The sequence below is a fragment of the Pagrus major genome, chromosome 8 (genome assembly GCF_040436345.1).
Source record: "Pagrus major chromosome 8, Pma_NU_1.0".
NCBI classification, from domain to species: Eukaryota; Metazoa; Chordata; class Actinopteri; order Spariformes; family Sparidae; genus Pagrus; species Pagrus major.
In genome coordinates this window covers 10,639,515-10,654,789 of record NC_133222.1, presented here as the reverse complement: position 1 = coordinate 10,654,789, position 15,275 = coordinate 10,639,515, and the positions used below count along the sequence as shown (strand labels likewise).

Here is a 15,275-nt window from a genome sequence, read left to right as displayed (position 1 = left end):
ACTTTTTGACTATATAAAACTCTGTGAAAATGAAAACGTGTGCTCTGCTCGGATTCAAATGTTGATGAATGTAAATATTTCAAAATAAAACCAATTATTTCATAAAGTTCTTGATAATGATACACACAGTTATACTTTTTGACTATATAAAACTCTGTGAAAATAAAAACGAGCTCTGCTTGGACACAAATGTTTTACATATTTATTTAAAAAAAACATAAGCTGACATGATGTAACATGAATGAGACAGCACACATTGTAAACACACATTTATGCGTCTTTCCTAATTACTCATTCATTGACTCACTCACACACTCCCTCACACGTTTGGATTTTCTTCACACTACTTCAGATATTTAGTGCTTTGACTTTATATACACATAAATACAACAGATTGTTTGCATGACACCACACCTTAACATCACAGTGCTTTGAATGTCATCTGCTGATCGAAAAATGTCATCCTCATTTTCCAACATTTTTTTTTTCTTTTTAGAGAATTTGGGTTTTCTATCATAAAAAAAAAATCATGCAATTACAGTTTTTTTATGGAAGGGTAGCTAATGTTTAATGTGGCTATTTGGGCTCATTTGTAGACTCTGGTTGATCATTAACCAACTATCCTTTACAGAAGTTCCTGTAAAGTTCGTCATTATTGGAAATTCCTAAGACTCCTGTTAGAATTTAACCATGAATATCTGTGCCAACTCACAGATAGATAGAGATAACTGAAAAGCTTTCATTCTATTTTTTATTCTGTCCATGCTGGCTTTGCACCTCGTAAAAAAAGAGTACAATAAAAAGAATAGGCAATGCTTAAGATTGATCGTGTTACTTGTGACCAACTGCAAAACTCAGCTCTCTTGCTCAGTTAAAAGTGATTTCTAGTTGTGGAAAAATTTCACAGATTTCATGCAGAGAACCTTACTTAGTGATCAATATTCTGCTCTTTCGGTTATTTTGCTCAGTGGGCATTTATCCCCACGGTCCATAGGTCAGGTGCAAATGACTGTGTGGAGCTCAATTAGCAGCTTTCCATGTGACTGGGAACACACTTGTGTGTTTGCATGTCAATGAGCGTGAGCGTACCGTAGTTAAAGAGTTTACTGATAAGCCCCTTACTGCTCATGGCTTTGACAGCAGCATTCACCAGCATATATTCTAAAAGAGGAATTATTAAAGACACAGACACGACAGATACAAAGTACTCAAAAACTACTCAAAATGAATGCCAAAAACAAAGTGCACACAAACATCTTTGACCTGATAACGGTGCTGTACTTCAACAACGTGAGCTCTGAAAAGAAATGCTGTTCAAATGCCACCCTTAAATACCATTTCCAAAATAAACTTTATGCCTTTCACACATACTGTACATCACAGATGAACATATGGCATTTAGTACGGATACATTACCTCAGCCCCCTCAGTGGCTGCAGCTTTATTCTGCATAATGTCTTTAAATCAAACCATTAAAATGGTTTGACAAATTGTGTTTGGAGAGTTTTGTCCACTCATAGAGCTGATAAGACTCTGAAGCAAGTGCTTCAAACCATTCAGTAGTGTACATGTCAACTCTAATGTGGCCCAGTGTTGCTTTTCATACCGTTAAAGTTAAAAACACTGATTTTGCTGTTTAGCATTTGTGAGCTGTAAGGTCAAAAACCCTGTGCCCAATGCTGCAAACATTCTCATAAACATTAGAACGGATGTCGCATATTGTAACAGTAATGGTGACTGAGGTCACAACCGTTCTTTATGACAAGTCAGGTCAATGAACCGTTCCTTTTCTTACAATCTTAACTCTTTAAGTCCTTGCTGGCTTTGGTAACTGGAAAGAAACAGGTGATACTAAACCATTAAAAGCATTAAAATCTTGCTTGACACAAAAGAGGTGGTTTTTCCTACCTCATTTCAAGAACATCAACAGTTTCTGCAGGCATGGGTTTGGCACCTGATTTATTGTCCTCGGTCTCCTGAACTTTTCTGGGTACCTTTGGGCTAGAATTTGCTTTTCTTATCATCTGAGGGCTTTGTCCTTTCCGCTGCAGCTGTGGGCTGTTAGAGCCCAACTTGCGGTTGAGCAGAGGGCTCCTGGAGCCCTTTATCTTGGTGGGCTGCAGACTATCCATAGTCTTAAGTGACCTCAGGCCAAGAAGTCCGCAGTAGTAGTTGCACTGATGGTGTGTCAGGAACTGTTCGAATACTTCAGGAGAGCCATACTCCGTCAGTCCTTGGTATCTAAAAGGAAAAGAAAAACGTTTTATTCCGGCTGTTATAATAGACCACAAACAATAACATTTGCATGTACATGTTTAGATACAAACCCTTTAGACTTGGTCACAACTTTAACATTTGTAATCTTCGTTTCAACACCTGCGAAGAGGAGGAAGATTATTAATATTATTATTATATATAGATAAATGGCCACTAACTTTGTATGTGTCTTACCATCTAGCCGAGTGACCAACAAATTGCCATGCGTCCACTGATGGATCCAGTGCTGGAGGGTGCTGCATTTCTGCTCCACCTCGGAAGCAGTTCGTGTAATCAGCTTGCCTTTAGGATCCATCGTACAATAGCGAAGGAAGGCACCCTTAAGATCGGCCTCTACTGTGGCATATGGCACAGAGTTTGCAGGCCGGTACATCAGATACTGAGGAATCACTCTGTGGGAAACACAAAAGAATAGTGGGTGGATCACAAGAAGCAGTGTCGTAGATTTTAACAGGAATCAATTATCAGAGCCACTGTATAAAAAGTTTGGTACGTACTCTAGTGAACAGCCAAAGTTCTCAATAACTCTTGCTTCAGCAGCAAAGATTTTACAGTATTCCCGAATCATGTTTTGGACTTTGCATTCCTGGCAACACAAACAAATTAACAGAGCAATTTAATGTACTGCAGTTACAATAACTAGGAATTTATTGGCAGCAATTTACTGAACATTCATAGACAATAAATACTCACTTGCTTAGTAATCTCTATATTTCTCTCGGCAAGGTTGCTCTCCTGTTTGGTCCCATAGGGGATGGGGTTTTGAACTTTGATGATGCAAGCGCTTCCAGACTCAAAGATGGGATCAAGGCCGTAAATGACCTTCACTCTGCTGGTTTTGTGAGCGCATCCCTCTCCGATGTTCACAGCTTCGGTCATGATGCGGCCAAAGTACTTGTCGCCCCAGTTGCCAGAGTCAGCCAGCCCTCTACTGAACAACAGCGGGGTCATCTCGATCTCCTCTCCAACTAAAAGAAAACAGAAACAAATATTTATAATGAGAAATAATATATACTAAATGAAAAAAAAAAAAAAAAGTTGATATTGTAGATGATTTACTCTGAAAAATTACCTTCCAGATCATCTTTTAGTAATATCTCAGACAGAACTGTAAAACAGAAAACAAAGACTCATAAAAGCACAGTTGAAAATATATGATGTAGATTTCACACTTGATGTCTTCAGGCACTTACTGTCCTCGCTGAGCAGGAAGTCAGTGGTGTCAGTCCCATATTCATTACTGATCGAGCAGCCATATACCCCACAGTCTTGGCTGGATGCTAGGACAATAGCCAGAGCTACTTGGCTTTCATCTCCTCCACTTGGTGACGAAAAAATTGAAAAATACACAATCATAAACGAGTTGATTGGCTCGTCAGAGTTGTACCAAACTTGAAAGATTCAACAACAACCCACAAGGTGTCACTGTGAGACAAGAACGTCATGTCTGCTGACACAGCAGCCAGTAGCACATATATAGACTTTTAATGCCCCCTGGAGATGAGAAAAATATTGTGTCAGGTTACAGTTTCTGTGTCTAGCCAGAGATTCACCTCTCTGTGTCACAGCTGTGGGGTTCACAGTCACATGAGCAGGGCTGTCTCTCTGCAGTGAGAATATGAGAATGACAGAGGGACACAGGATGCACTCTGAGGCCCCAAAAAACATCCTGAAGCAACATTGTTTCACATTTGGAACCTGCCCATTTTTACCAGTCACACTGGGTGGAAATTTTTAGAATAATTGCAGTGAAAAAGGAGCCAAGTAATGATGTTAATACAATGTGAACACCAGGTGATACTTTGTGTTACAGGTAGTTGGAGCAGTGTTGATGTTGTAAGACAAGAAGGGGATTTACCTTCTCTTCAACTCTAGTATTTCTTCCTCATCTCTGAACCACTTTATGGTGGAGTCACTGAGCACGTTGAAGAACTGGCACCACAGCTTCAGGTGTCCAGAGGCATCCGGGAATGGCTCCCCCCTGATCTTACGGATGACCTGTGGAGCTGGTGGTGCATGAGAGAGAGGGGGTGCCAAAGTAAATATATACTGTACTCGAGAGAGTGGAGGCTTTCTAATGTTTCCACCTCCTCAGACACCAATACACTGATCAGACATGTGTGTAGGCAAACATTAAAAAAACTTGCAGTATTTCATAGAACGATTTGTGTTGTGATATTTTGTGGAAACTACACAAAATAAAACAAGTTCTGTGTAACTTTTTGTGTGGTTGCTAGTTTATGTTACATTAGCCACTGTTGCTCTCTGTTAGTGGAGTGGAGAGAGGAACTAAGATGAGGTCACAGAAAATCTGACCTGAGACCTTCACAAAGAAATCCACAGCAAAGAGACATTAAACAACTCAAATAAATCGTCCACAGACTTGTATAGGCAACTGAGAGAGACAGGGAAGGTCTCATTTTTCACATCATGTTACAATTTGCTCACATATGGCCGATAACAACATGTAAATTGCTACAAATTGTTCCATAGAGCCCCTTTAATGCAGCCCTTATTAGGAAACATGCAGAACTTGTTCTCACAATATCTAACAAGATAAAAAATAATTCCATCTTTTAGGACTGAATGATTAATTCTTTACCTTTCAGAGGGTCCAGCTTCTTCTCAGCTGGTTTTTCCTCTCGTTTGGTGCTGACTGGTTCTTCTGTGGGAGTCTCCTCCACGACTTTTGGCACCTCCAAGGTGACCTTCCTGCGGCTCAGCAGCGGAGAGCGCCTCTCCATTGGTGGGGTATTTTGCCCCGTGGGAGCTTGTAGTAATGCGGCTCTGCGAGCCTGGCTGGGTGACATGTAGGGGCTTTCTTTCTTGCCTTGAGTGTCGAGTGCACCAACCACTGCTCCTTCTACATCTTCTTTAGGTTTTGGGATGAAGATTTTGCGACGGGCGCCGGATGCCAACTCCTCAGGCGTGGCAGAACGTATGAGTGACAGACTGTCTCTGCGTTTCAGCCGGGGACTGCTTTCACAGGAGAGGGATGATGTTGGTGTTGAGCCTCCGCTTAGATCATCATCCACCTTGTCACTCTGACGGTCACCGACAGTGTCTGAGTCTGGGGAAGATCTGGACATGAACTTGCGGAGACTGGCCGGGCTCAGTGATGGATGTGTCGGAGGTTTAGAGCAGAGTCTCTCACCAGATGATCTGTTTCTTTGAAGATCCTCAACAGACACAGAGTTTTCTATCTTGGGCTCTTTAAGGGGTTTTGTCTTCAGGGTTTCAGGGACAATGTTGTCTTCTGTTGTTTTACTGAATGATGGCCCATTCTCACCAACCTTTGGTATTAGACCTTCAAATAGCATTGAGGAAGGGCTTTCTTTTATCATCTTTTCTGACATTTCTTCTAGGTTCTGTTTTCTGCTTTGAGTTTTTTCAGGCTTGATGGTCATACTATTTTCAACATCATGCTTTGTTCCTCTTTGCGTGGCAGCAGAAGTTTCTGTTTCTGACTCACTTTGAGTGGACAGTGTGAGTGCAGAATCACTTTCATGACAAGTGACAGAGATCGGTGGGACCACAAACGAAGGCACTGCTGATGTTTCGAAAGGCTGTGGGGTATCTGAAACATGGGTGTTTACATAACCATCATCCTCCTTGTCATCAGTACATGAAACACTTATAAGAGGAATTGATGCAAAGTCCATCTGAGGGAGCTGTTCACTGCTTTTCATGCGAGCCTGATCTCGCTCAAACGTTTCTGTCTTGTCACCTAATTGCGCAATTTCCTTTACTTTATCTGTGGGTGAGAGGTTATAATCATTTTGCATACCTTTCTGCGTGGGCAACAAACTTGAAGAATCAGCCATGCTCTGGTCTTGGATCATTGCCACGGACACATGAGTTGCATCATGTTTTGGCATAATAGCAGACTCTGATTTTTGCTTGTTTTGTGACAAAATAGTCGGTGGCAGAGTACACTCTTTGAGCTCAGGCTCCATGATTTCAATTTTTGGGATTACAAAATGTTCATTGGGGTTTACATCAGGTGCATTTGGTTTGTTATAATCATTCGTCATACCTTTCTGCGTGGGCAACAAACTTTGAGAATCAGCCTTGCCCTGGTCTTGAGTTATTACCGCTGACACATGAGTTGCATCATGTTTTGGCATAATAGCAGACTCCGACTTTTGATTGTTTTGTGACAAAATAGCCGGTGGCAGAGTACATTCTTTGAGCTCAGGCTCCATGATTTCAATTTTTGGGATTACAAAATGTTCATTGGGGTTTACATCCGGTGCATTTGGTTTGATGTAATCATTCGTCATACCTTTCTGTGTGGGCAACAAACTTTGAGAATCAGCCTTGCCCTGGTCTTGAGGTATTACCGCTGACACATGAGTTGCATCATGTTTTTGCATAACAGCAGCCATTGATTCTTGCTTGTTTTGTGACAAAATAGTGAGTGGCAGAGAACACTCTTTGAGCTCAGGGTCCATTATTGCAATTTTTGGGATTACAAATTGTTTATTTGGGTTTACATCTGGCACAGCTGGTTTAATATCTGGGGTGTCTTCAGTAGTAGATATTTGGATTTGTGGAATATTCTCTGAAGGCCAATCCTGTGGTCTCTCACTGTCACTGTCTGACTCATCAAACTTCTCTACTTTCATTGGATCCTTCTCTGTCTCCACTTCAAATGGTAAACTCTCATTCCTTGCTTCACTGCTCTTACCTTCTAAAATTGCCGGCTCTTGTGTTTTCTTGCATGAACTAACATCTAAATCTTTCTCTAAAGCAGAAATCAATACCTCTTTCAATTCACTTCTCTCTTCACTGCCTTTAAAACCTGAGTTAGGACTCTGTATTGTACTGACGTTTTGGACCTCTGCGCTTTCCTCTAGTATTGAAGAGGCACATTCTTGCTGTATTTTTAGGTCACCCTTCTCTAAACTCTCCGGGGCGGCAGTGGGCGGAAATCCTATATTCATTTCCTGAATCAGAGAAGCATGTTCAGCTTCTTTTACATGATCTCTCTCTACACTGTACGCTGCCACAGTAGACGTGGGTAGAAGCACCTGATCTGGTGTTTTAGATTCGCACAGCTTTATGCTCTCTTCCAGTGAAGATGTCGTTAATTCTGTAATCTCAGATCTGTTTATAACTGAGCGTGGCTGTTTGTTTGATTTCACTTCAGCTTTCTCTTCCTCACTTAACTTTTTAGAAGAAAGGCCCTCCTCTGCTTCCTCTGGTTGAACATCTTTGCCAATCTTATCACCACTCTTATCCTCTTCTTGCAAAGTATCAGTGGGTGTTTCTCCAAGGTTGTGGCTGTCTGACCCTGAGATAACACTGTAGGGGGGAGTCCAGCTTTCTTCCAAACTAGTGAGGGTGGGTGTGGGGGAGGATTCCTCTTCATTAGGGGTTTGGGTTTGTGGCAAGACAGATATATCTTCCTTAGGTGAAGACTCATTTGTTGCAGCCTGATGAATAGGTTGTGGTGAAACTACCAGGCAACCTGGCTCTTGCTGGTGTACAGAAACCTCTTTGACAACAGAGACTGCCTGAGATTCAGCCTGATGGAAAGTAAACAAACCATTTTAGATACACCAGTGTCTACCTTATGCAATGAACTCCATGAATGCACATGCCTCACATGCATGCAAAATATTATTAACAGTCAAATTTGTTAGTGGCAGAGACCCAACAGGAAAAAAACATTCAGTGTCATGATGAGGAGTTAAAATATTTTTTAAGAAGCTTGTTAGGGTGAAGTTACTGTGGTGACCTTTGACAGTGTAACTCTGTGACACTTTTAGAATGAGACACATTTACCGACCATAAATCAACAGATGTATGAGTCTAACAAAGCGACACTGCACTGCAGTGTTATATCTCCTACGGAGAGGGACAGCCCTGTTGTCAGTCTGCAGACAAAGTTGATCAATACTAGTTATTAGGTAGACAAATAAATAGCTCCGAAGATATGCGGAAGTAAGTCAATATATTCTTGGGTTATATGGTCTGTCAGTTTATTTTGGGAACTGCTTTACTTCATGTCACGTGCAAGGTGGCTGAAACCAGGTGTTTACACATGCAATGGTTCAATAAAATGTTGAAGTAAGCCTTACCCTTAGCAAACAGGGTTTATATTTTTTTGTTGACAATTCTTTGAACATCCATTTTAAACTAACATTTATGTCAATAATTTAAGCATTCAAAGAGTGTGCTTGTGTTTTTTGCAGCTAATGTTGAAGCACGGACAGGGGAAATCCCAGAGAACTGACACACGTGTGCTGTTTACACAAAGACCCTGCTGGGCAGTGAATGAATGTACTTCTCCCTTAGCAAGAAACAAGTCCTAGCATGCCTGATTCACATAAATCCGTTGTGCAAGTTCATGGGATATTTAAAAAAAACGTGATTTTCCTGAAAAATAATTAAATTTGAGCATACATAGCAGTGAAGAGAAAATCTATGAGTAAGTCACTGGGGTTTTTCCCCTCACTGCCCCAGTTTTAGCCGTTGAAACAGTGACAATTAATGCAGTAGAGTAATGAAAGCACATGTCGCCTCGTGACAACATGTTTGGCTCGCAGTATCTACCAAGAAAAAAAGAAGTCGCTGCTTTCGATGGAAGGAACTAGTGTCATGTTCAGTCTAAAAATGAAGCTGTGGTCATCGGGACACCTCTGTGTGTAAACGCACATCATGAGATAAAAACATTGTTCCGATACAAGGTGTGACTTCCTCCAACTCATCATTCATTAAGAATATTCCATCATCACAACAAAGGTAGTTCCACATTATGGACAGACTGATCTGCAGGTGGTAATTGTTTAAAAGTAGCAGTTCCCTTTTCCACATGTCACAAGTGAATGTTAATGCACAATGTAAAGTTCAATACATATGCTGTTTGAGTGCACAAAACAATTCATAGACACTAAATATATTTGGATTTTAATCAATTATAGGATTGTCTATCAGGGATAACAATTATTACATTTTCAGCAACATTTTTGGATTGATGGGTTAAAATAACGTCAAAATCGTTCACAAAATTCTTCCCAACCTTCTCCTCAAGCAAGCAGGCAAATTGAATAAGATATGCAGAAACAGAAATAACATACTAATAATAGCTGTAATATTGATACTGATTTATGATACGTGCAACTTAAACCATCTGTCAACCACTTCAAATTAAGATTCGATCTTTGAAAACAAATGTATGCTCACAGGGTTTGGCCATGCACTTCAGTGGATTTCAATTTAACATGGCCACTATAATTAACTGCTTTTCATAAACTATTACAAAACTCACATAAATAAGTGATTTATTTTAAAGGTCTAATTTGTAGAATTTTGCCAGAATTCAAAGCTAGCCTCAAAAATATAGGAGGCAGCATATCAACAGACTAGCCGTCTATGCTTGGCTGTAGCTAGCTACCTTTAGCTAATTAGCTCATGGCTCAGTTAGCCATGGTGCCGGTGGCTCTTGAGTTTGTCTAGACTGGGATGGCAGACGGGGCCCATCTCTACTGGATTTGGTAGCCTGACCTGAGAGTTTGGTAAAAGAAAATAACTTCAATTCAGAAATCCGTCAGAATTCAGAAGGTGTTTCATTTCTTGACATTTTGTGAGTTTATTTTGTTTATTTATTCTGCTAAGAGGTGGCATATACCTGGCAGCATATATCTCTATGCCTCTTTGCTGGTATGTGGCAGTAAAAGACAGGACGGACCATACACAATACATACACGTCAGCACTGTTGTTTCTTCACTGTTGATAATGTTAGTTCATTTTTTGAATGTTTTAAACAAACAAACAAGCAAAAAATCTGGTGATATCTTCCAAATTGCTCCCTTGAAAGTTTCTTGTAAAATTTTAGAATTTTATGTTGAATAACTTAATGACGTTAACGTTATGGGGAAAAGAACAAAGCATGGCTTTGGATGAAGTTACATGGTCATGTATTTACAGCATATAATTTCAGTCTTTCACTTCAAAGAAAGACATAAAACAAATCCATATTCAAAAGCCAAGAGTCTTACAGTCACATGGTCAAACTGTACTAAACCATTGCAACCCCAAATATAACAACAATTATTCATCGCTGAGTATGCTTATCAGCTTTCTAACTGTATTGGTGTTAACTGTACAGCCTGTTTATCATAGCATGATAGTCCTAATCCCTCACACATGAAAGACATGGAACCATTCTCCAAACTGAACACCGAGTTGACAGAAGTACTGCCCTCTTCCCTCTTCTTTAAATGAGGAAGGGTGGGGGAAGGAGGAATGTGGTCAATGTGACGAGGCCCTCCTTTCCTGCTGAGACCTGCCGCAGAACTGAATCTACTCCCTGTCACTCTGTCATGCAAAGCCCTGTTTGTAACGTGAGAGCCTCTTCTGACATTCAGGTTTCATCATGATCTCTGACGCACTGGTGTCCCACTCATCACAGCCAACATCTCACATATTCCCCATCCAATCTTACAGTGTGCACTATAGACACAACATCCCCCACCCCCACATATATTGAGTGCAAGTTGCCCCAGTTCTTATGGTTCCCTGTTTCCTCTACACTATCTTGTTTGGCTTGATGCTCTTCAGAGATATTGGTGCAGTATAACCACAGTCTCACGTGGCCAGGCTGACTCACCCCAACGGTTGCTTATCACAGATATTATACTGTATGTTTCAAAGTAGTTGTATTGTCTGACTGTCCTATACTGCCATGAATATAACATCGAACTTTGCTTCTCATCCACCACAAACAGCAGCAGCTCAAATTCTAAACTGTGTCATAGTTGACATAGTTCAGGCTTTGGCCCTGACCTAGCTCATCTTGTACTATCTTGTCAAACAAATGCAGCCTATATTTAAATCTCAAGTGGCAGTCAGCTGCTCTGAAAGACCACTGCACGTACCTTAGTGAGAGCTTGAAGCCCGGACAATGACATTTCTTCACCTGGACTGCTGACCCCTGGCCCAACAGACACCTCCATGGCCTCTCCAGCATCCTCAGCCTCCTTGACACTCTGGCCTTTGGACTCCTCTCTGCTCTCGGCTGCCTTATATTCGTTTAGCTCCGACTGTTGTTCTATATCCACAGTTTCTGAAGGCTGCTTTGGTTCATCTGTTTCCATAGGCACAACGTCCTCTGCAAGGGGCTTGCACACTTGATTATGCTCTGGTTGGAGCTGAAAGGATGGTGGCATTTCCGGTTGAGAAGGCAATTGGTCAAACTCTCTCTCCTTGTTCTCAACATAATCATGAGAGTCCTTCTTACCCTTACCGAAGAGGAAGTCCTTGACTGAGTGGAGCATAGAGGAGATGGATGCCTGGATGTTGTGGTGGTCCTGATCCTTATGAGCCTTGCTGTGATGTTTGACCTCTGAACCATGTTTTGTGTATGGTACTGTATATGACATCGCCACTGGCCTCTCACTTTCTCTGACATCTGTGGTCAGTTCTTCTTCTCTCCTTTTCTCTCTCTCACACTCTTCCTCTCGTGCTTTTTCTTGTTCTTCACTCTCTTTTCGCATCCTCTCTTGCTCTCTCTCTTTCTCTTTACTGGCACTTACAACAGGTGTATCAATTTCTTTAGGTTTCTCCCCTCGAGGTGAGTTCTGTTTTTCCTCAGCAGTCTGGGCCTGGAGAGTCTCTGCCAGAAATTGTGCTAAACCAATTCCTCCATCATAACAGTTCTCACCTCCATTCCCCATCATATGGCTTCTGCCATTGCTACTGCTGGTACTGCTGCTGCCGTTGTTAACCCCAGTATCTACACCATTTGTGATCTTTGGTTTCTTTTTGGCAGCAAGGTCACTGTCTTTGGATGTCACAGGGACAGTTTCCTTGACTTCGGCGCTAACGCCATTTGGTTCTGCAGCAGCTCCAAGTTGCTCCACAGCCTCAGGCTCCTTGACCTTTGGCAGCTCCTCTGGTTGGGGGATGTGTCGCTTTCTTGGTGGACGTTCCGGACTACTCTGCCGCTTCTCTTGAATGTTTTCTTTATCCCCCTTCTTGGTCTGCGCCTCCAATTCGCTCCTCTTCTTCTCTGCTTTCTGCTTCAGCTTGGCAAAGAACCTCTGGTGGATCTTATACTCATTCATGGTGCCAACCTCCAGAACTCCCGAGCAGGAAACAATACCTTTGCTATTGCTGGCTGAGGCCTGGTAGATAGCTGCATCATCCAATGTGCAGCTGAAAACAGAAACACTTGTTTATCATTTATTATAGTATTTATTATAATATTTGCACAAGAAAATGCTGCATTTCTAATAATTTGAACAATAGATGGATTATTCTAAGTTGTGTTACATACTTGTAAATATGAAGGGTGTGGGTTTTTCCGTTACGGCGAATTTCATATTTTGGGAGTCCACAATATCGGTCCATTTCCATATCATCTTTATACCATTTCAGTTCTGGAGCTGGGTAACCTAAAGACATGGATAAACTATAATGAACTGATTGTCTTTGGGTTATAAACATTACATTCCAAGAACTGCAAAGCACTATTTATGAACATTTGTTACATGCATGTCCTAAGAGGTAGTCTGCACCAAAATCCTTTTTATGAACCATTAATTTGGGAAACTAGAATGGCACTCTGTATAGAGCACACCTCCACCAAGGCCCAACAGCCCCCTTTATCTGTATAAAATTGTATTCATTCATAGATACCAGCCACCTAAATACATGAGAATTTTTTTTTATCCTTGCATTACTCCCTGAGAGGTTAACAAAAATCTTGAAAAAAGTCTTGTCTTGCAATGTTACAGAAAGTGAGAAAAAAATTCCTGGATCAGTCCCTTTGTCCAGATCTGCACCAAAAGTTAATGGGGTCAGTTCTGGGCTGAGACCCATCTGCCAGCCAAGATTCCTGGAAATTCATTCAGTAGTTTTTGTACAAACCAACCAACAAAAACAACCAAACAACCAGCCAACAACCAACACATTTGGCGGATGTAATTATGCAGTCGACGAATCACTGTTTAGAAGCTTTGACATGTTTTGGCATGATTGTGTTGTAGCTCTTGCATCATGTTTGTGATACGTCACAGGGGAACAGCTGCTGCCGCTGCTGCTGTTGGGTGGGTGGACCCACCCTTCAAATCTGCCTGGAGTCAAAAACAACATCCTGAAAAAACCAGCTTGAATAAAACACGGTCTGATGTGTTTTGATAGAGCAGTTCAGGAAGTATAAAGCAGTTCATTTAGGTGCCTTCAAGGTGAACTCCTTTCTTTGTTTCCACATAACTCACATCCTCCCTCTCCACATCACTGGCAACGTGGAAAGTTTCTGTTACTCCAAGAAGGCATGCAAAGAACAAGGAAGTTAAGAGTAGTCCTACCTGATACCACACAGCTGAACTTCACATTACAGTTTTCTGACACTGCCTTTGATTTCACGGTGGTCTCAAAGGAGGGCTGAATGTCCTCGGTCAGCTGAGCCATGACGCTGCACAACGTGCTCCTGGAAACAAACACTCATGAGAGTCAATTCCATGCTTTCAAATAGACAGTTTTAAACTTTTGTTTCATTTCAGCGACCTCTTCATCTCTGTGCAATACATTCCAATCAACTTTCTTAATTAAGTGGAAAGGATGTTAATGGAAATATCTGGTAGTGACGAGAGCGGGAAAGAGTGACACGGAGACGTGTGAGATGTCAGGCAAAACAAAGTTGTCAATCCAACACTGAAACCGATGTTGATCACTAAAACAGAACGCATCACTGGACAAACTGGACACTTACATTACAGTTAAAATGTCTGTTGGAGTCATTCTTGGGGTAAACCAGTGTTTGTGGTTAAGATGTTAGTTGGGAGGAATGTTTTAAAAGTAAAGATTACCTCGTTGGTCTGTAGTGAGAATACCTTGAATAGCTATTCAGAAAGGAGGCAAATGAAGGGACGTCATTGATTCATTAAGATCTGTGAACCTACCTACATAAACATCTGCCCTCCTTCACTTCTTATTTTTTGTAGATGAGATACAGTAACACAGATAATTTATGTGATAAGTATGATTTTTGACTGACAATGTGAAGTGCTGAACAATATGTTATAAATCTATGGTTTGACAGGCGTCATCATATATTCTTTCAAACAAAAATAATTCAGACAATTTCAGTTGTTTTGTGATTGTTTTAACTTGATCTGTCCGACCTAGATGTTTTTCTTGACCACCATGCAATATATATGTTTTCAAAACACAAAGTCACTTCACAAGGAACAAAGATTCACGTGTTCTGCATATACATGAATTATAGATGAGGTTGTCTACCTGTTTTCAGGCCTAACATTTGAGAGGTAAGTATTACGACTTTCTGGGCGGCCATTGGAAGAGCTGCTGTCCTCTTCACTGAAGCTGCTTGTCCTCCCATTGCCAGAATAAGTGCGAGTCATAGGCCTTCTGGAAGTCATTATCCACTGAAGAAATTCACAAAAAATGTAAAATCCAAATAAATGTATCAGCCAGTATAAAAACTACTCTGTGGTCGCGTCCACAGCTTGTTCAGGGTTCAAGGCTCAAATTCAGTGGTGGTATCCATGTAAAAGCCCCTGGAGAAGAAAAAAGAAAAACACTTTAGAGTGGTAACAAAACCTGTTTGAAGTTAATTAGAGAAGATAAAGGATACACACTGGGTTATATGGCTGTAGAACACTCAAAGACACAGTTCAGACTCAATGCTTGTCCTTTCTAACCAAGCAAAGTACTCGCATTGGAGCAGGTTATAAATAGGATCAGCTATCAGGTTGTGGAAGGGCTGTTAGTGGTCAAACACCAATCCAAGACATGTTATCTACTTGTACGTGTTAGGACTACAATTCAGGTGTTTCTTGGTCACCTTTAAACTTTGTAAATTTTCCAACTTACCATGGAGGTGTTTTCAGAGTTGCTTTGGAGCCAGAGTCTGTGAAGAAAATCTCTGTAACTGCCTATCATAGACACGCATGTGTTGCCAGCAGGGGCCTATTTATAGCAGCCCTACAAATAGGTGCAAGAGCACATCAGATTTTCCGAAAGT

General features: G+C 41.1%; 1 protein-coding gene across 1 annotated transcript; it reads right to left on the bottom strand.

Annotated features, from left to right (window-relative positions):
- Positions 1 to 179: 179 nt before the first annotated feature.
- On the bottom strand, positions 180 to 15,166 carry alpk3a (alpha-kinase 3a). Its single transcript, XM_073472726.1, has 14 exons — positions 15,125 to 15,166; positions 14,531 to 14,808; positions 13,597 to 13,718; positions 12,564 to 12,681; positions 11,164 to 12,442; positions 4,880 to 7,808; positions 4,136 to 4,283; positions 3,471 to 3,598; positions 3,350 to 3,385; positions 2,971 to 3,245; positions 2,775 to 2,863; positions 2,452 to 2,669; positions 2,328 to 2,376; positions 180 to 2,241 (listed from the first exon to the last, which is right to left on the bottom strand). The coding sequence occupies exons 2-14, from the start codon at positions 14,668 to 14,670 to the stop codon at positions 1,905 to 1,907; spliced, it is 5,868 nt and encodes a 1,955-aa protein (XP_073328827.1). The 5' UTR covers positions 14,671 to 14,808; positions 15,125 to 15,166; the 3' UTR covers positions 180 to 1,904.
- Between the last annotated feature and the right edge of the window lie 109 nt (positions 15,167 to 15,275).

What these genes read in the sequence shown, in the direction of transcription:
- alpk3a (XM_073472726.1), bottom strand. Translation starts at nt 14,670, where the DNA reads ATGACTTCCAGAAGGCCTATGACTCGCACTTATTCTGGCAATGGGAGG. An exon ending in ATATAGAGATTACTAAGCAA is followed by an intron (nt 2,864 to 2,970) that starts GTGAGTATTTAT and finishes TTGTGTTGCCAG; the next exon opens with GAATGCAAAGTCCAAAACAT. An exon ending in AACTTTGGCTGTTCACTAGA is followed by an intron (nt 2,670 to 2,774) that starts GTACGTACCAAA and finishes TGTTTCCCACAG; the next exon opens with AGTGATTCCTCAGTATCTGA.